Source organism: Macaca nemestrina, chromosome 7 (assembly GCF_043159975.1).
Source record: "Macaca nemestrina isolate mMacNem1 chromosome 7, mMacNem.hap1, whole genome shotgun sequence".
NCBI classification, from domain to species: domain Eukaryota; kingdom Metazoa; phylum Chordata; class Mammalia; order Primates; family Cercopithecidae; genus Macaca; species Macaca nemestrina.
Genome location: NC_092131.1, coordinates 17,070,258 through 17,092,219, shown reverse-complemented (window position 1 = coordinate 17,092,219; position 21,962 = coordinate 17,070,258). Strand labels below are relative to the sequence as shown.

At 47.1% G+C, this 21,962-nt stretch overlaps 1 protein-coding gene across 7 annotated transcripts in view; it reads right to left on the bottom strand.

Annotated features, from left to right (window-relative positions):
- The window catches only part of LOC105467558 (tetratricopeptide repeat domain 7B), a 273,670-nt gene that overhangs the window by 229,768 nt on the left and 21,940 nt on the right, over positions 1 to 21,962 (bottom strand). For 6 of the 7 annotated variants that reach the window (XM_024788437.2, XM_024788439.2, XM_011717247.2 and 3 more), the window contains exons 2-3: positions 18,562 to 18,716; positions 13,197 to 13,365 (exon numbers count right to left, since the gene is read on the bottom strand). In XM_024788437.2, the coding sequence (XP_024644205.2) occupies positions 13,197 to 13,365; positions 18,562 to 18,716 (324 nt within the window). Of the gene's footprint in view, positions 1 to 13,196; positions 13,366 to 18,561; positions 18,717 to 21,962 lie in introns of those variants that run through there. The other variant, XM_071099724.1, reaches the window with a different exon arrangement.

The window sequence follows — 21,962 nt, the reverse complement described above, 5'->3', positions numbered from 1 at the left end:
GTGACAGCAACACAAAAATGACTAAGACATTGAAGAACAAACAGAAAAAAAGATTGAAGAAAAGTGAACAGAGCCTGAGAAACATGTGGAACACCATCAAGAGAACTAACATATGCATTGTGGGAATTATAGAAGAAAAGGGGAAAGAGAAAGGAGCAGAGAGAATATTTGAAGAAATAATGACTGAAAACTTTTGAAATTTGATGAAAGATATTAAGTGAAAAGTACAGTTACCATTTACTGTAGTTTTTCAGCTCCAGAATATAAACATCCAAGAAGCTCAACAAACTCCAAATAAAATGAACTGAGAAAGACCCATACCAAGGCACGTTATAATCAAACTTTTGAAGGACAAAGAAAGAATCTTAAAAGCAACAAGAAGCAACTTGTCACATACAAGGGACCCTCAATAAAATTATCAGATTTCTCATCAGAAACATAGCAGGCCAGATTGCAATAGGCTGATATATTCAAAGTGCTGAAAGAAACAGACTCTTAACCAATGTATTAGTCCATTTTCACACTGCTATAAAGAACTTCCTTGAGCCTGGGTAATTTCTAAAGGAAAGAGGATTAATTGGCTCACAGTTCCACATGGCTGGGGAGGCCGCGGGAGACTTACAATCATGGTGGAAGGGGATGCAGCCACCTTCTTTACATGGCAGTGGGGGAGAGAGAGAGAGTGAAGGAGGAACTTCCAAACACTTACAAAACCATCAGATCACATGAGAACTCACTCACTATCAGAACAGCATGGGGAAAACTGCACCCATGAACCAATCACCTCCCTCCCTTAATACGTGGAGATCACAAATCCCTCACTCAACATATGGGTATTACAATTCAAAATGAGATCTGGATGAGGACACAGAGCAAACCATATCAACCACGAATCCCGTATCTGCCAAAGCTATCCTTCAAAAGTGAGAGAGAAATTTAAAAATTCCCAAGTAAACAAAAGCTGAGGAGTTTTTTTTACCACTAGAACTGCCCTGCAAGAAATGTTCACACAAGCCGTGCAAGGTGAAATGAAAGGACACTAAGCAATAACTCTAAGTTATATAAAGAACTAAGGATCTCAATAAAAGTGAATACATTAGCAATTATAAAACTAGTATTATTGTAACAATGGTTTGTAACTCCACTTTTTATTAACCACATGACTTAAGAGACTAATATACTTTTTAAATTATTACTCAAAAACTAGTATTATTATAACTCTGGTTTGTAATTCCACATTTTGTTTCCTATATAATTTAAGAGACAATGCACTTAAAAGAATTATTAGCTTTATGTTTTGGGGCATACAATGTATAAAGATATAATTTTGCGACATCAGTAATGGAAAGGGATGGGGATAGAGCTTTACAGGAATGGAGTTTTTGTATGTTAGTCAAGCTTATATACTTTTAAGTTAGAGTGTTAAACTTTAGGATGTTAAATGGAATCTTCATGGTAACCACAAAGAAAATAGCTAGCAAATATACACAAAAGGAAATGAGAAAGAAATTTAAACATTTCACTACAAAAAAAAAATCAACTAACAAAAGAAGACAATAATGCAGAAAGCAAGAGACAAAAAAGGCTATAAGACATGTAGAAAACATAGCAAATTACAGAAGTAAGTCCCTCATCAGTACCTACTTTAAATGGAAATGGATTAAACTCTCCAGTCAAAAGATGGACATTGACAGAATGCATTAAAAAAACATGATCCAACTATATGCTGTCTACAAGAGACTCTAGATCCACAGACACAAATACATTGATAGTGAAAGAATGGAAACAGATATTTCAACTGGGCCAATCAAAAGATGGAGATTGACAGAATGCATTAAAAAAACATGATCCAACTATATGCTGTTTACAAGAGACTCTAGATCCACAGACACAAATATATTGAAAGTGAAAGAATGGAAAAAGATATTCTGACTGGACAAAGTGGCTCACATTTCAGGGAGGCCGAGGTGGGAGAACTGCTTAAGCCCGGGAATTCAAGACCAGCCTGAGCAACACAGTAAGACTTCGTCTCTACAAAATAAAATTTAAAAATTAGCCAGACATGGTGGCATGAGCCTTTAGTCCCAGCTACTTGGGAGGCTGAGGCAAGAGTATCACTTGAACTCAGGAGGCTGAGGCTGCAGTGAGCTGTAATCACACCACTGTTCTGCAGCCTGGGTGACAGGGCAAGACTCTGTCACAAAACAAACAAACAAAAAGATATTCATGCAAATAGTAACCAAGAGAGCAGGGATGGCTATACTAAGATCCAACAAAACAGACTTTTAAATTAAAAAAGGTGTTGGGTGTGGTGGCATACTCCTGTAATCTCAGCTACCAGGAGGTTGAGGCAAGAGAGTCATTTGATGCTAGGAGTTTGAGACTATCCTGGGCAACATAGTGAGACCCTATCTCTACAAAAAATAAAAAAAAATTAGCAGGGTTATGATGGTACACATCTGTAATTCTAGCTACTTGGCAGGCTGAAGCAGGAGATCTCTTGAGCCCAGGAATTCGAAGTTACAGTGAGCTATGATAGCACCACTGCACTCCAGCCTGGGTGACAGAATGAGACCTCATCTCTAAAAATACACAAATAAGAGACAAAGAAGGATGTTATATATTAATAAAGAGTCAATACAGTAAGAAGATATAACAATTATAAACATTTACATACGTAATTACAGACCATCAAAATAGATGAAGGAAAAACATCATATATTGAATTGAAGGGAGAAACAGAGAATTTTATAATAGTAGTTGGAAACTTCAATAATCCTCTCTTAAGAATGAATAGAACAACCAGGCCAGGCATGGTGGCTCACACCTGTAATCCCAGCACTTTAGGAGGCCAAGGTGGGCAGATCACCTGAGGTCGGGAGTTCAAGACCAGCCTGACCAACAGGGAGAAACCCCATCTCTACTAAAAATACAAAATTAGCTGGGCGTGGTGGTGCATGCCTGTAATCCCAGCTACTCAGGAGGCTGAGGCAGGAGAATCGCTTGAACCCAGGAGGCAGAGGTTGCAGTGAGCCGAGATCATGCCATTGCACTCCAGACTGGGCAACAAGAGTGAAACTCCATCTCAAAAAACAAAACAAAACAAACAAGCAAAACAACCAGACAGAAATAAGGACATAGAGGACTTAACACAATAAACCAACTAGACCTAAGAGACATAAACAGTCACTCTACCCAATTTTCTTCTCAAGTACGCATGGGACATTTTCCAGGACAGACCATGTGTTAGGCTACAAATTGAGTCAAAACGTGATACGTGCACACAATAGAGTATTACTTTCCCTGTAGATGAAAGAAAATTCTGACACATGTTACAACATGGATGAACCTTGAGAACACTGTGTTAAGTGAAATGTAGGCCAATCACAAAAAGGCAAATACCACATGACTCCACTTACATGAGGTACCTAGGGTAGGCAAAATCAGGCAGACAGAAAGTAGAATGGTGTCTGCCAGCAACTGAGGGTGGGAGGGGAATGGGGAGTTATTGTTTCATGAGTTTTTAAAAGGGAAAGAGTTCTGGAGATAGATGGTGGTGACAGTTGCCCAGCAATGTGAAGAATACATTTAATCCCACTGAACTGTGCACTTAAAAATGATGAAGATGGGAAATTTTGTTATACGTGTTTTACCAAATAAAATAAATTGGGGGAAAAAAGCTATAGAGTGTATTTATAATATGAAAACTGAAATGACCTAGATGTTTCATGGGCAGCTGTTTCAAAAATATTCATAGGCCCGGCACCGCAGCTCACGTCTGTAATCCCAGCACTTTGGGAGGTCAAGGTGGGAGGCTCACCTGAGCCCAGGAGTTCGAGACCAGCCTGGGCAACGTGTCAAAATCCCATCTCTACAAAAAATTTAAAAATTAGCCAGGTGTGGTGGTGCATGCCTGTCGTCTCAGCTACTTGTGGGGGCTGAGACAGGAGGATCTCTTGAGCCCGGTGTGGGGGATGGAGGTTGCAGTGAGCCAAGATAGCGCCACTGCACTCCAACCTGGGCGACAAAGCAAGACCCCGTCTCAAAAAAAGAAAAAAACTCCATAAGGCACACCACTGTGCAGCCTTTAAAAACTATGTTTTCAAAAATATTTAATGATGTGGAAAAATAATTGTACATACATACACACACAGAGTGAAAAAAGAATATAAAATAGGATATAAAGCATAATCCCAATTGTATATAAAAATATTAAATATACTATATATAATGTGTGTGTGTGTGTATGTGTGTGTGTTTAACAGTGGTTAACCAGCTGAAGTAATAGTAGGGTACCTGATTTTATTTATAAATATTTTTAAATAAATATTAAGTATATATATATTTTTTTATTTTCCAAACAGCCTACACTCAATACACAGCTAAAGAATAAATGATCATTTTTAAATCAAAGGAATTGCATTCAGTGTTGGCTGGAATGAGAGGAGGCTGGTTCCTCACACTGCAGGTAGGAAAGGACACAGGTGCCCCGTTCTGCAGGGCAATCTGGAAATACCTCTCTCTGACCCAGAAACTCTACTGCTGGAAACCTCTCCTCGGGAAATCATTAAGAACAGGCACCTTTGGGAGGCCGAGGCGGGCGGATCACGAGGTCAGGAGATCGAGACCATCCTGGCTAACACGGTGAAACCCCGTCTCTACTAAAAAAATACAAAAAACTAGCCGGGCGAGGTGGCGGGCGCCTGTAGTCCCAGCTACTCGGGAGGCTGAGGCAGGAGAATGGAGGGAACTCGGGAGGCGGAGCTTGCAGTGAGCTGAGATCAGGACACTGCACTCCAGCCTGGGCGACAGAGCGAGACTCCGTCTCAAAAAAAAAAAAAAAAAGAACAGGCACAAAGAGCAGGCTGACAAGGTACTCATCACAGCCTCGTGTATCACAGTGAAAAGGTGAAAACAACCTGCGTGTGCAAAAATAGAAGCTTTACTTAAATAGATTGTACTTCATCCATACTATGAAATGCCATACAGCTGCTTAAATGTTGCAGAAATGTATCTACTGTCATGGAAAGTGTTTACGATCTATAGTGAAGTAGAAAAAGCAGTTCACAAAGCAGTATATATGGTATAATCCCACTTTTATAAAAAAAAATTCACACATATAGGAGGTGTAGAGAAGATCTGGAAGGAAATGAACTATAGTGTTAACAGCAACTGCCTTGAATAGATGGGGTAATGGATATCTTTATGTTCTTTTGATTAGTCTGCATTTCTGAATTTTATATAAAACACATGTATTTTGTCTATACTGAGAACAATAAGGCTGGGTGCACTGGCTCATGCCTGTAATCCCAGCACTTTGGGAGGCCAAGGCAGGAGGATCGCTTGAGTTCAGGAGTTCGGGACCAGCCTAGGCAACATGGAAAAACCTCATCTCTAGAAAAAACACCAAAAATTAGCCAGGCAGGATGGTGCATGCCTGTAGTCCCAGCTGAGGTGGGAGGATTGCTTGAGCCTGGAAGGCAGAGGTTGCGGTGAGCCGAGATCACAACAGCCTGGCAACGGAGCAAGACCCTGTTTCAAAAAAGTAAATAAATAATAAATTTTTAAAAAGAACAATAAAATAAAATTGTGGGTATGAAACAAGAGATCAATACCAGGGACAGCTAGAAGCACTGCTGGCTGGCTCAGCGAAGGAGCGTGGCGGGCAGGGCCTTCAGGGACAGGAGGGGCAAGGCCATCACAGCCACCTGCTGCTCCCAGCCTCAGCTGTCCATGAGATCTGACTATTCAAATCCCCTTCCACTGACCTTGGATTTATCAATGCAAAGCATCTTCCCATTTTCTCTTATTTAGTCTTCTCAGTACTCCTGTGAGAGCATTATTAGCTCTGTTTTGCAGATAAGAAAAGCCAGACTTAAATCACTCACAAATCACAGAACACAATCAAGGCTGAGCAGGTTATCTCACACCAGAATCGCATCAACCATATCCTCACTCACAATGAGTGATTACGCTCCCATTGACAGGCAGCTCAGTAAAGTGGAAAGAGTATGGATGTTGGAGTCCACAGGCCTTGCTTTGAATCCCATCTCAACTCTGAAAAGCAGCCTCTTAACCCCTCTGCAGGGAACGATAATCCTAGGGTCCAGGATTGTTCTCAGGATAAGCACAATCACGCAGGTAAATCACCGCACACCATGCCAGGCTCTCCATCAGCGCTCAATAAATGCTCAGGCACAGGGAAGCCCTGCCTCTCAGTGCGGCTGAGCTCTCCGGCTGAGCTCTCCGGCAGCTGTGAGGTTAGAAATCGGCTTCCATAAATGGGACTAATGTTGAACTTCACGCAGTTTCCAATGCCCGGCTCTGGCACTGTCCCTGAGGCCAAAACAGACCGAGTTTCTTCCTCCAAGAGCCCTCTACACAGGTAAGGCCTGCTCCTCCACCCCTGGAGGCTGCTCTTCCCCCAAAAAGCCCCATTCCTTCAGTGTTGATCGGCCTCACGCGGTCTGCTCCCAAGGTCATCTCTAGTCCACAGTGACTCTCTCACAGAGCAGTCACCTGGCTGCTCCCCAATTTTCCCTTCTCTTCTTCCCTGCAGATGCTACCTCAAAGAAAAAAAGAAAGAGCCCTGAGCATATTTGATGAAAGGCTCAATGATGCTACCTCAAAGAAAAAAAGAAAGAGCCCTGGGCATATTTGATTCAGAGGAGCCACTGCTGTGGACATTTGTCATGGACACTGGACACTGCCCTTCCTCTGATCCCCCAATGGGACCAGCCCCTTTTCACCATGGTAACTGGATCAAGGGTGAGAATGTGATCCAGTTGGGGTGGAATAAGACACAACAAGAACCCGGCCGAGATGTCTGAGGATCACACCCAGGAGAATGAGAGTCTGGAGCTGCTCTGCTTACCTGCGGTCTGAGAGGGAAAGCGACAAGAGGGGAAGGGAAACAGAGAGGAAGAATCCATGTATTTGAGCCCTGAAGCCAGCTGCCACTGAAGTCAGTTTAAGCTGGGTTTTCTTTCATCTACAACTGAAAAGGCCCTAATGCATAGATTGTGGCAGAAACTAGAAAATGGATTTGCAGCATGGCTTGGGCGGTCAGCGCTGCATACACCGTTTACCCCTCTGCATATGCCTAAGGCAGGAGCTTAGGTCCTGCCCTCAGAAAGCCCTGTGGGATGGAGTTGTCGAGGCTGACTTGGATTTGCACTGCCCCCTCCACCCACTCTGTGAACAGAGCACACCTGCTCACTCCATCTGCCTGCCAAGCATCTGGCTGGGGCTGGGCAGAAGGGACGATGTGGGTAGCTTCTCCAGCTGCTGCTGACTTCTATGTACTCGCCATCTTCCAACATCAGCAACAACTTTCCCTTCCCTAAGCCACACTCCAGGCCTCTGATCTTCATGTGATCTTCCCCTAAAGATTCCCCTGCTAGGCCAGGCGTGGTAGCTCACGCCTGTAATCCCGGCACTTTGGGAGGCCAAGGCAGGTGGATCAACTGAGGTCAGGGGTTCGAGACCAGCCTGGCCAACATGGTAAAACCCCGTCTTTACTAAAAATACAAAAAAAATTAGCCGGGCATGGTGGCACACACCTGTAATCCCAGCTGCTCAGGAGGCTGAGGCAGGAGAATCACTTGAACCCGGGAAACAGAAGTTACCGTGAGCTGAGATCGTGCCACTGCACTCCAGCCTGGGCAATAAGAGTGAAACTCTGTCTCAGGAAAAAAAAAAAAAAAAGATTCCCCCTGTAAATGTATGGCTCCCAGGTCCCACTTCCTGATGGTCAAACCCTCCGCCTGACAAAGCAGATCCACTAAGGCACCAATGTATTCATGGAAAAAAGCTGGCCTCTCCCCTCTCCCCACAACCAGATGTTGTCACCTGGGGCATCTGAAGAGGCCAATCATTTGTGGTCAAACAAATGAAGAGGCCAATCATTTGTGGTAAGAATAAAAATAACACATTTGTTGATCTGCCGGGCATTGTGCTAAGTGCTTTACATGTATTCACCCATTCCCTGCACAACCCTGTAAGGTAGATATTATTATTATCTCCATTTACAGATGAGAAACAGACCCAGTGGGGTGAAAATAATTTGCCCAAGACCTTTTAGCTAATAAGTGGCAAAGCCAGAGGTCAAACCTGGACAGTCTGACCCCGAAGCTTCATGCCCTTAACCACTGCATGGAAGAGCAGTTGCCACCCCAGGAGCAGGGAGGAATGGAGAAGGTAAAGGAGCTCTGTAAAGCGCCCGACATGGTGCCGCCTCCTCCACCTGGGCACAGAGGTCACTCAGCTTGATGGAAAAATTTCCTACTAAGAAACATCCCCACATCTTGGTCCTGCCCTGGATTGTGTGGCATAGGGCAAGTCCCTTCTCCTCTCTGGCACAGTGTCCCCTACTGGGAAATAAAATGTCTACATGGGAGATGACTGTGCAGGCCCCATTTACTCTCTAGAGCCAGCCCTCTGCTTTGGTGCCATGCGATCTGGAAAGGAAGTTAACTCCCCTGCTGTTTCCAGGCCGCACTTTTAAAATTTTTAAATTTCCAGTTTTAAAATTTTGTTTTACTAAAAAGGGAACTGTTCATTTTGTCTCTTCTATTAATTATGTTTCTGTTTATAAAGCAGAGATAGGTGCTTACTTTCCTCTGTGTACGCAGAAAAGAAAGTCACAGAAAATGCTGAGAAAGCCAAACAGCCCTGTTATAGGAGGCAGCCAGTCAGGCACGAGCAGAGCAAGAGAGGGCTCCCCGCGACATACACACACACACACACACCAGAAATGTCAGGTGACCATCAGGTGATGGTCAGGCAGTTGTTAACCGTTTCTCTAAAATAATAATTGGTAGCAGCCTGCATCAGGAAAAAGCAGCCTCCCAGCAGATAGAAAAAACTCGAAATTGGTGATCAGCAGCTTCCCAACAAGCTCTCAGGAATTGGGCGAGTGGGCGCAAGCATGCGCACTAAGGGGCAAAATGGCGGAGTGTAACTGGTAGATGACCTTCTTCTAGGAATGCTAGATTGGCAAGGCAAGAACGCCTTAAGTGAGCATGCGTACAACGCCAGTCGTTTCTTACATAATTCTAATGTACTGTGCTATGACAGCATCAAATATGATTGACTCTGAATGGGTGGGTCCCAGGGGGCTTCAGAGAAGACAGCAATATGAGCTTGAAGGACAGAACTTACAAGAGGAAACTCGGCAAGGGTGAGGCATTAAAGTAGAGGAACCAAGGGCGGGAGTACAAATCTAGGGTATTCTCGAGTGACCTGAATGTTTTCTCCCTGAAGAAACCTTACCTGGCCTAGCTGAGTTCCAGTCCATATGCCAACAAAAGAGAGCAATTAGGAACATGGGCGTCAGACTGAGACCCCATTCTGCCACTTGGAGGAGAACATGGGCCCTAGAGCCAGTCTCTGAGGTCAAGTCCTGGCTCGACCACTTCCTAGCTGTAGGACCCTGGGCAGGTTTACCTAACCTCTCTGTGCCCCAGGTTTCTTTTCTGTAAAATGGAAAGAACAATGGTGTTTACCTCATAGGTGGTGGTAAAGAATGAATGAAGGCTGGGCGCGGTGGCTCACACCTATAATCCCAACACTTTGGGAGGCCGAGGTGGGCAGATCACCCGAGATCAGGAGTTCGAGACCAGCCTAGCCAACATGGTGAAACCCTGTCTCTACTGAAAAATTTAAAAAAATTAGCCAGGTGTAATGGTGCACACCTGTAATCCCAGCTACTTGGGAGGCTGAGGCAGGAGAATCACTTGAACCTGGGAAGCGGAGGTTGCAGTGGGCCCAGATTGCACCATTGCACTCCAGCCCAGGTGACAGAGTGAGACTCCGTTTAAAAAAAAAAAAAAAAAAGAGTGAATACTGGGATAAAGGGCACCACACCTGGCGCGCAGGAATCTTTCAGTACACCATGGCCACTGCTACGCTTCTGCATAACCTTACCTCCTCTCATTTCTCTCTTCAGTAGATTTGGGGTTTGGAGAGTTAAAGAGACAGGAAATTCCCTAACATAGTGCTGGCCCATAGGACATTCTGGGAGCTGAACCATACAGTCTTCCGATTCCCAATCAGCAAAGGCTAACGCTGGCTGGCTAGGGGAAGGGACTCCATCTGAAAACCCTGACCAACTCAGACCTCAGGTCACCAGGGAGAAGTTGAGGTGACAAAGAAAGTATGTAGGTCAATCCCGCTGCCTAGGGCGTGTGCAGATAGAGGAGGGACCAACATTCAGAGAACCCCCTGGCAGCAGCCTCCCCTTAAAAATCCTCAGGGACCTTGGTGAAGAAAGAGAGCCAAGAATATTCCTACACAGAGCTAGGACCGAGGGCCTCTTGAACTCCTCAGAGAGCAGGCCTGTCTCTGGGCATCTCCATGAATTGGGCCCAAAATTGCCCTGTTAGTACAAGTCACTTCCAGTCCCTCACGGCCCACCCAACACTCAGCTTCAGCTGACATTTACATCGTGCTCACTATGTGCCGGCGCTGTAGAAGAATTTCATGTGTGCTCTCTCATGCAGTCCTGTGACAAGCCAATGAGAGCTTGATGGGCGGGGAAACAGGGGCAGAGAGAGGCTAGGGAACTTGGACAAGGCCCCAGAGCCAGCATGTGAAACACAGAGTAGGACCCAGGCAGATGGTCAGGGCCGGTGCTCAAAACTATCCCTCTACACTGCCTCTCACCTGGCCCACCAGGCTCTCCAGGGCCTGGAGCCCCCAGGCTGCTGGCAACTTCCTCTAGGCAGAAGTGACCTTCCCTCTCCCGGTACACATGTGACTCTACCTGCACTCATGGAAGTCAGAAACTAGCCAGACCCAGGTCTCCCGTGAGCCAGCAAGTGTCCCAAGAGCCAATGCCACAACCTCATGGGTAGGGTGACCACATATCACCCAGGGCCAGGCTCAGGGCCCAAGTCGCCTGTCCTCCTTGCCCACCTTTCATGGCAGCCACAAGACTGAGCTGGCAGTGCCACCTGTAGACAGCCTACCTCCATTAAACTATCTCAGAACCAGTCCTAGGATGTGGGCTCTGGGTACTGGGCAGGCCCCAAAGCCACCTCCCACCCCCAAATAGCAAGCCAACTCCTGGTTCCACCCACCAGCCCCAGGGCAGTTGGGCAGGTAGAAATTGCCAGATGATGCTTTGCTCTCCTTCCGGAATACTGTTGCTGGCCACACACACACACACAGCTCCTGATGCACATGAGGTAGCTGGGTGAGCACCAGGGAGAGAAGAACGTGGCTGTGTGGCACAGACCCCAGCATTCCCTACAGCTCAGACAGATGCAAACAAAGCCAAACGCTGTCAGGACCCCAGAGGCAGCCTCAAAGGGGCGTGCCCATTAAACTGCCAGAGTGCCCTGTCAAGAGCAACGGCATTATTTCCGAGCCCACAGGGATGTTTAGAATTAGAGGAGCCTGGCAGTACTCAAGGGTCCCCAGGGAACTGGGTGAATACATCATTCCCATCACAAAGCTCTCAACAAGTGTGCCCCGGGCTGGGTCTTTGTTCAACATTGCATAAGACAACTGAGTCAGACAGGCTGGACTACCTGTAGCCCCCTCATCTCAGCCAGAAAGTGCTGGCAGCACACAATGGCCAGCTCATGACTGTGCTGGAGGGACAAGCCACCCAGGGCCCTGGCCTCTGCCAGCCACAGTCAGTCACGGTACTTGGTTTGAACAGCAGATGGCCAGAAGGACAGGAGCCACTCCAGATAGTCCACTTCTTGCCATGGCCTTAAGAAGTCCCATTCAAAGTGTCCTCTTGCTCTAGAAAGCCTTCCTGGCCCTGCTGGCCTGAAGTGACCTCCCCATATTACCCATCCCTAGCTTTTACCATTTGCTGCCCTGTTTGGGGTTGAGGTTTTATTTTTATTTTTTAAATTTTTTTGAGATGGAGTCTCGCTCTTGTCACCCAGGCTGGAGTGCAATGGCGTGATCTCGGCTCACTGCAATCTCTGTCTCCCGGGTTCAAGCAATTCTCCTGCCTCAGCCTCCTGAGTAGCTGGGATTACAGGCGCCTGCCACCACACCCGGCTAATTTTTGTACTTTCAGTAGAGACGGGGTTTCGCCATGTTGGCCAGGCTGGTCTCGAACTCCTGACCTCAGGTGATCCTCCCACCTTGGCCTCCCAAAGTGCTGGGATTACAGGCGTGAGCTACCGCACCTGGTAGAGATTTTAAAATATCATTTATGCAGCATTTAGAACTTGCCAGGTACTACATTAAATGCTTTACATACACTATTTGGCTTAATCCTCCTAATAGCCCCATGAAGTCGGTGTGATTATGCCCATTATAGATTGAGGAAGCGGCAGTTTGGAACGGTCCCGTCGTCTGTGTGTCCTGTGCTTCCATACTTTTTCTTCCTATGAGACTGCATTATCTCACACTAGAGTGCAAACTGCTTCATGGCAGTGAGATATTTACGCGTTCTTCTTGTCCCTGAATAGGTACACAGTTAACTAAGAGAGGACTGATTGCTAGTGATTGTTGTGTGGCAACTGATTAGCCTTAATTAACCCAGAGGTGGCATTTATGAATAAAAACGTCATCAGCCATGTGGCCAACTGACCATATGATATGAATCCCTATATGCTGTGCAGGATTTTAATTACCAAGGCAGGCCCCCGCTGAAGTTGCATATTACTTATCAAGAAACTTTGCTGAAGCCAGGCACGGTGGCTCACGCCTGTAATCCCAACACTTTGGGAGGCTGAGGTGGGTGGATCACCTGGCGTCAGGAGTTCGAGACCAGCCTGACCAACATGGAGAAACCCCCTGTCTATTAAAAATACAAAATTAGCTGGGCATGGTGGCACATGCCTGTAATCCCAGCTACTCGGGAGGTTGAGGCAGGAGAATCACTTATACCCGGGAGGTGGAGGTTGCGGTGGGCCAAGATCGCACCATTGCACTCCAGCCTGGGCAACAAGAGCAAACCTCCATCTCAAAAAGAAAGAAAGAAAGAAACTTTGCTGAAATGTTTTTCCTTCATCCCCTTCAGTGACAGCTGATGGCCACTGGCTCGGAGGAACAAACCCCTGCTGGGCTTAGCATGACCCAGCACGTGCTGCAGGATGGCCCCAGCAGCCTTGCTGGGAGCTGCCAGGTTCATCACCAGCCAAGGGCCAGGGGTCAAACAGGCGGCTCCCAAGAGGCGCTGCTGGCTCCAGGGCATGGGATACTGTGTTAGAAGGCACGGGCCTCACCTTTGGTAGCATAGGCTTCTGCGATCACCCGCAGCCTGTAGGGCGGGGCAGCTGTCAGCGGCAGGTCGTCCAGGCCCACCCGGGCATAAATGTTCAGAGCTTCTTTATAATCACCTTCCACATAATTCAACTTGGCCATGATCAGATTGGATTCTTGTAGGAATTCTGACTAGAAGGGAAAGGAGAGAAAGAAAAGCATTTTCCTACAATATCAGGCATGATGCTCCCTCGGAGCCTAGCCAGCTGCCGCCGTAAAACCCCACAGCTCCCCGCACAAGAGTTTGGACGTGAATGTTCTGAGCAATGTTATCCACAATAGCCAAACAGTGGAAACAACCCAAATGTCCACCAAAACGTGGGCTAGCCATAAAATGGAATATTACTCAGTTGTAGTAAAGAATGAAGTACTGTTATGTGCTACAACATAGACAAACCCCAAAAACATGATGCCAAGTGAAAAATCCAGTCACAAAAAATATGTATGGAAGCATACATATGCTTCCATGTGTATGAGATGTCCAGGATAGTCAAATCTACAGTCAGAAAATGGATTCGTCTTGGCTAGGAATGGGAGGTGGCTGCTAATGACGATGGGTTTCTTTGGAAGGTGATGAAAATGTTCTAGAATTGATTGTGGTGATGGTTGCACAACTTCATGAATATACTAAAAATCGCTGAAGTGGACACTCTGAATGGGTGAGTTGTATGGTATGTGAATTACACTTCAAGAAAGCTGTTGCAAAAACCAAACCAAAACCAAACCCTGCGGCTCCCCTCACCAGGCCCATGGCTGGGTGGGCCGGCTGGGCCAAGGAAGGAAGGAATGCTTCATAAGTTAAACATACAAGCACCTGTCTCAGAAAAGAAGCGGCCCAGACATCCTGGTGGGCCGGCCATGGCAGTGGAGATGCACCACAACCCCGTAACCCAAATCATCAAGGAGGGCCTTCCCAAATGGATGTGAAGATTAGGACTTGCTTGCTTTCCAGGGCGAAGTTTTTCACTGAGCCACTGAAGTTTCTAAACTGAGGTGACCTGGTACCCTCCCCAGAGGCTGAAGGCTGGAAGTTCTCTGTGGGCCCCCCTTCCTCCCAGTCAGCAAGGCTGACCTGGCCAGTCCCCCACTCCCCAAAGCCTCATCATTACCCTTCTTCCCGACCCGTCCCCTAGCACCTAGGGAGAGAACAGGCCACCCTGCCACCTATATAAGGAAACAGATTTATCTTCCTTGGCCAGACCTTCTCCTCAGAGCCCAAGCGGTTCAAAGCTGAGGTTTTTGCTTACGGAAGCACACCATGAAACCACACTATTTATACTGTAACCTAGAGCTTTGATGGGTGGACAACAAGGCCAGGTAGCCAGGTACAGCGTGTTACAGCAGCTATCTCAGCCAACGTGGTCAGCTTCCAGGCATTTCTTGGAAGAGAGAGGGACATCAGGCAGCATTGGAAAGGATGGTGGAGTGGGCAAGGAGGACTGATAGGAGCAAAGGTGTTTATGGGGGGCCCAAGGGAGAGGCACCAGAGGAATTAGAATTACATCTGGAGACGGAGAAATCAAAACAGACTCAGAAAAGAGAAAAAAAGCATCCAGGCCGCGTGCGGTGGCTCACACCTATAATCCCAGCACTTTGGGAGGCTGAGGCAGGCAGATCATTTGATGCCAGAAGTCCGTGACCAGCCTGGCCAACATGGTGAAACCCCATCTCTACTAAAAATACAAACATTAGTGGGACATGGTGGTGCACACCTGTAATCCCAGCTACTCAGGAGGCTGAGGCACAAGAATCGCTTGAACCCGGGAGGCAGAGGATGCAGTGAGCCGAGATCATGCCACTGCACTCCAGCCTGGGTGACAGAGCGAGACTCTGTCTCAAAAAAAAAAAAGCATCCACCACAGGGGTTCTCCACCCGGGTGGGGGACGGGCCAGGCTTGGGTATTTTGAACACATTTCCTAGGACATTCTGGGAAGTCTTTCCTCCTTCCCCAAGCTTCCAGCCTCTGAGAACCGCTGGATTAAAGGTGAATTGAAGGAGGAGGGGGAAATGAGGAGTTAGCATTAATGGATACATCACAAGAGGTTCAGTTTGGGAAGATGAGCCTGGAGATGGAGGGTGGTGACAATGATAACATACTTAATGCTACTATACTGTACACTTACAAAGAGCTATAACGTTAGGTTGTATGTTATGTATATTTTACCAAAGGGGGAAAAAAAACGAAAGCAAACTGGAGGGCCAGGCGGAGGAAAAGCTTGAAGAAAATTGCAAGCCTAGAGGCACAGTTTGGACACTGGGAGAGCCTCCTTGGGGGAGTCCAATCTGCACCCAAGCACAGGAAACGGCTTGGCCAGGGTGCCTCGGCTGCTGGGGCAGTGGGAGAACAACCCTAACACGGTGTCAGGGGCCACCTTGCTCACAATAAGGACCATTTTCTTGCCTTGAATCAGAAGCCAGATGTCCTGACTCCTCGTCCAGGACTCCTTCCATCCCACCTGGCTGGCTCTGGTCTTCCCAGCCTCAATTCACTTAAGACAAGCTGGACTTAAGCTCAAGGAAAGAGAAAGTTTCACATTAGTCAGTGTGAGTAGGACAGCACACCCATGCAAAAGATGTGTGGCTTTGGAACATTCTTTACAAGATGGAGGAAGGTGAAAAACAGCAATGGGAGAAAAAAACTCTCTAGGTAGCAACTAATAACATAGCAAGAAATGATGTGTATCTAGTGCTATACAGCTTTGAAAGAATTTCTCCATTTGAGCCTCAAAACAATCCTGGGCTAAGTAGGCCTGCAGCTGAGAAACATGAAGCTCAGAGAGGTTAAGTAACATCCCAAAATCACACAGCCTATAAATCCAGAACTGGACTCAGACTCAAGAATTTTAACTTGAATTAAATTCAACAGCTTCGTGCAGTGGCCCAGGCCTGTAATCCCAGCACTTTCGGAGGGATTACAGGCCGACGTAGGCAGATCACCTAAGGTCAGGAGTTCGAGACCAGCCTGGCCAACATGGTGAAACCCCATCTCTACTAAAAACACAAAACTTAGCCAGGTGTGGCGGCACACACCTGTAGTCATAGCTACTCGGGAGGCTGAGGCAGAAGAATTGCTTGAACCTGGGAGGTGGAGGTTGCAGTAAGCTGAGATGGCATCTGGGCGACAGAACAACATTCTGTCTCAAAAAATAAATAAATAAATAAATACTAAAATAAATTCAATGTGCTTACTACCACACGGCGTTGTAGAGGATGGAAAGCAAAACCTATCAACACCTGGTGAAATGAAAGGTGAATTTTTCAACATGAAGTTGGGGGGCGGGTAGACGGGGGAAAGAAATGAGCCAGATATCTCCCCTCACACCTCCCAGCAGGACACTTGAGTCTGGCTGGCCATCACTGTGAGCTGCGGCCCATGTGCCTGCTGTCCCTTCACCCTCTCCTGCTGATCAAGACCTACTACCTGTGTCCCCAGATCAAGACCTACCCCTGTGTCCACCTATGTCATCATGTCATTGGTTAAGAACATATGAGATGAGGCCGGGCGTGGTGGCTCATACCTGTAATCCCAGCACTTTGGGAGGCCAGGGTGGGCAGATCACAAGGTGAGGAGATGGAGACCATCCTGGCTAACATGGTGAAACCCCGTCTCTACTAAAAATACAAAAAATTAGCCGGGTGTGGTGGTGGGTGCCTGTAGTCCCAGCTACTCGGGAGGCGGAGGCAGGAGAATGGCGTGAACCCGGGAGGCGGAGCTCACAGTGAGCCGAGATCCGGCCACTGCACTCCAGCCTGGGCGACAGAGCGAGACTCCGTCTCAAAAAAAAACAACATATGAGATGGAGACAGGGTTTCGCCATGTTGGCCAGGCTGGTATTGAACTCCTAGCCTCAAGTGATCTGCCACACACCAAAGTGTGGCATGGTCCTTACAGAGAAACTGAATGGGGAAAGAGAAGACCTGGTTTTTGAAGCCCAAATGCAGCAGGGAGTCCTTAAGTACCTGGGATCCCTACGCTGAGGCGACCTCTCCGGCCACCCCCTGGGGGCCTGGGGTGGGGTCCCTATGTTGAGGTGACACTCTCCAGCCACCTCCTAGCAGCCTGGAGCTGTGTCCCGTGCAGACAACATACACAGAGACCATTTTGAAAGCAGCTCTCTATCAGGGTTTCCAAAAGCCTGTTGCTGCACAACTGACCAACACCAATATTAACTTACTCAAAGGTTGCCCAGGCCCTCCACTGCAACAGGGCCAAGGAGGTGGTCGATGACCAAGAGGAGGAACAGCTCAAATTGAAAGCTCACAGGCTTAGAACATGCAGGAGTCGGGAAGGTCCAAGCTCACCCCTTTAAGAGCCCACCCCATTCAAACCTAAAGGAACTGAGCTGCAGAGAGGCAAGTAACCTCCCTGGAGTCACACAGCAAGTCGGGAGCAGGCTTGAGTTTGCAGTACAGATATGAAAGGTAAAGGCAAAGAAAGCATGGCTTCCCATGGGAAAGCATGCACACGCAAACAAGAACAAAGACCAAACACGGAGCCTCACAGGATTCCAAGACAGGAAGAGAAGAAAAATGAAAAAGAAGTCATCAAAGTTAAGAGGAAACAGAAGTCAGAGCTCCAGAAGTTCACCAAAGACTGTCCTCAGTGGGAAATACATCCTGGGGAAGAGGGGCAGGATGGAGCAGGCCACAGACAGCCATCTGAACTAGGGGAAGTGTCTAGAGCCAGGGGAGTGTGAGCCACCCAGGGGGCAGAAGGGCAGGGCGGGAAGAGGAGATGACCCCCATGAAAAGCAAAAGGAACTGAATGAGGAGTCCCAGAAGAAAGGAAGGAAAGCCACGTGAGAGGGAAAGGAAACCTGGGTGCAATGAGACCAGGAAACAGAATGGACACATAGGGGGCAGCGCCTAAGATTCCCTGTGCCAGAGGGTGAGGGTCTTTGCTGAGATGCGGGGAAGTTCCTGGCTGCCTCCCACCCGTGACGCCAGGCCTGCTGGCACCAGTATGGAACCTCCCACAGCTCTGGGCCACAGTGGCTTGTTACACTGATGAGCAGGAAGCTGTGCGCTGAGCACCCCTTCTGATTAACTTCTCTCTGTTCTAGAACTGGGTAACATGTCAGGTTAAGCTCTGGGTTATATTGGATAGCTTTAGTTCAAGCATCTGAGAGATAAGTGGCATTGTGCACATGGCGTGTCATTGAAGACTCTTATTAGAGAGACCCTCTTGGCCCAGAAGCCCCCGCAGTGGTCAACCATCCTAGAGACTGGCACATCCACCCAACTGGGAGCTGGCCCGCTTCTAAGAAGATAAGCCACGGCGGTGTGCAGGTGAAGAAGTGTCGCCTCAGCCCAGAGGCCCATGGTACCTTAAGGTTCCCTCGGTCCAGGGCGGCGGTCAGATGCTTGCGGACCTCAGTCAGCTGGGGCTTGGGGCCTCGGGGACTGGCCCCCTGCCTCAGAGGGTGTTCCTTCAGGTACTGCTCCAGCTTCGACTCCCCGAGGAGAAGTTCTGCCATGTCATCTACAAAAACAAAGTGAGAAGCCAAACAAAGTGAGAACAAAGTGGGAGCAAGGAATGCATGTAGGAACCCCCTCCAACTCAAAGGACTCCAGAACCACCACACCCCGAGGCTCCAGGCCCCCAGCAAGGCCCTTCTGGAACATCATAGCCTTCACAGGGTCTAAGTGGACACCACCTCATAGTGAATTCAGTTCATTTAAAGAATGTTCCAGTAGCATGTACTCAAATAGGTGCTGACTCAAGCACTCAGTCGTTTCTTTGCCAGTAGATACTTTTTTTTTTTTTTTGGAGACGGAGTTTTGCTCTTGTTGCTCAGGCTGGAGTGCAGTGGCGCAATCTCAGCTCACCGCAACCTCCATCTCCCAGGTTCAGGTGATTCTCCTGCCTCAGCCTCCCAAGTAGCTGGGATTACAGGCACATGCCATCACGCCCGGCTAACTTTTTGTATTTTTAGTAGAAACAGGGTTTCACCATGTTAGCCAGGCTGGTCTCAAACTCCTAACCTCAGGTGATCCGCCCACCTCAACCTCCGAAAGTGCTGGGATTACCGGGATGACCACCGTGCCTGGCTGCCAGTAGATACATATTTACATGGAGAGAGCTCAAGTTCAGAGGAAAAAAACAAAGGTGGCTTATGAGGTATTCACTATGATCTTTATAAAACACACACAAACCCCAGTGTTATGTATTTTCAGGAGAGGCGCGATGAAATCCCCAGCTCTTTGCTGTGTTCTATGGAGCTGGTGGAATGTCTGTACAGCCGGATCTTAAAATGAGTCTGTGTCAAAATGACCTGAACGCAAGTCTGTATTCTTGCAGAGTAACAGAGTGTTCATCTGCTTCTGTCTAAAAGTCATAACTATACAGATACCTGGGAATGCTTGCATGAAGCTTTGACTCCTGACAGCATACTACTTATGGTTATAACTTGCTGATGTCTGTATTGGCTTAATTTGAATGAAAAGTTCACTCCAGGAGCAGCTCTTTGGAATCCACACCAACCCCCAGACTGTTCTGAATAAACCCAGAACAACTCATATACCAGCCTAAGCATGGTCTATTTTTCTGGGATGGGACAGAACATACTTGTATTAAAATATAAAATCAGTTTTAAAAGGTCTGGAAGGACATATCTTAAGCCCATGATAGTAGTTACAGCCGGGGTGCTGGGGAGGGGACCTCAACTGGGGTCGGTGGCAAGAATGGACTTTCGCTTTGTCTTTAACATCCTGGTCCTAAAAAGAATAGATTTACCTATTACATATGCAATTTAAAATTAATTCAAAAAGCCATCACTGAAGACCCCTAAGGTTCCGGGTGGTAAGTCCACCAAAGGCCAAGAGCCAAAACAAAGGCCTTTTCCACATGCTCTGAGCAATTGGCCCAAAACTGCTGAATCTATAGGTCTTAGCAGTGCTCTGTCTATGTACTGGGAAGCCTAAAATAACCTTTTAGAGATGAGATCTAGAGTCCTGGCGGAGTCAAGAAACACGAAAACAGGGCTGAGTTCAGTTACTGAACTCAAGAACTCATTAGACGCCCAAGAAGAAAAAGCAAATCTGGCCAGGTGTGGTGGCTTATGCCTGTAATCCCAACACTTTGGGAGGCTGAGGCGGGGGGATCACCTGAGGTCAGGAGTTTGAGACCAGCCTGGCCAATGTGGTGAAACCCTGTATCTACTAAAAATACAAAAAAATTAGCCAGGCATGGTGGTGTGCACCTGTAATCCCAGCTACTAGGGAGGCTGAGGCAAGAGAATCACTTGAACCCGGGAGTGAAATTTGCAGTGAGCCGAGATCGCACCACTGCACTCTAGCCTGGGCGACAGAGCGGGACTCTGACTCAAAAAAAAGAGGAAATCAGGCAAGGCCACAGCAGCGTCCAACGCCAGAAGACAATGAAGTGGTGCATACAGAGTGCACTGGGGTACAAAGTGCGACCCCAGTGCGTGGGGCCGGTCCAGACACCAGCCAGACACAAAGGCAACAAGCAGCCTCCTCCCAGACACACAAGCCCTTCTCTAGAAATGAAACCCCGCTCATAAAGAAACCCAGGACTCAGGAACGAAGGACATGGAGGCAAAGGCCTGAGTGTTTCTTACAGAATACTAAATGCCCACAAGAATTAGAGGCACAGAACAGAATATGAATGTTAGAAAGCAATGCATTGCAAAAACAATCATATATCAGAAATTGGGAGGAGTTTCAGAGTGCCATGCCTTTATCTTTCAAAACACTGTACCATGTGCTTTAAAAAAAAAAAAAAAAATCTAATCTTTTACTATTTTTCAAATATTTGTTTAAATTTTAGTGAACTCTCAGGAAATAATGAAGAACCATTTATTTAGAGCTCAAAATTCCTTTAGGCAGGGTGTGGTGGCTCACACCTATAATCCCAGCACTTTGGGAGGCCAAGGCGGGCAGATCACGAGGTCAAGAGATTGAGACCATCCTGGCAACCATGGTGAAACCCCGTCTCTACTAAAAATACAAAAATTAGCCAGGCCTGGTGGTGGGCGCCTGTAATCCCAGCTACTCGGGAAGCTGAGGCAGGAGAATGGCATGAACCTGGGAGGCGGAGGTAGCAGTGAGCCGAGATCGTGCCACTGCACTGCAGCCTAGCGACAGAGCGAGACTCCGTCTCAAAAAAAAAAAAAAAAAAAATCCTCTAAATTCATTTTCGTTTCTTTTTTCCCTTTAATATTTATTAATAAAATTATTAATACTATAATAATAGACCAGTGCTGTTCAATAGAAATATATGCAAGCCACATATATAATTTAAAATTTTTGTTGTTTTGTTTTGTTTTGAGACAGTTTCGTTCTTGTTGCCCAGGCTGGAGTGCAATGGCGCGATCTCGACTCACTGCAAACTTCGCCTGAGTTCAAGCAGTTCTCCTGCCTCAGTCTCAGAGTAGCTGAGATTACAGGCACCCACCATCATGCCCAGCTAATTTTGCATTTTTAGCAGAGATGGAGTTTTGCCATGTTGGCCAGGCTGGTCTTGAACTCCTGGACCTCAGGTGATCCGCCCATCTCGGCTTCCCAAAGTGCTGGGATTACAGGCATGAGCCACTAAGCCTGGCCTTAATTTATAAATTGTAAATTTATAAATTATAAATTGTAATAGTCATATTAAAAAAGGAAAAGAAGACAGGGCTCAGTGGCTCTCAACACTTTAGGAGGCCTAGATAGGCAGATCATTTGAGACCAGCCTGGGCAACATCGCAAGAAAAAAAAAAAAGGT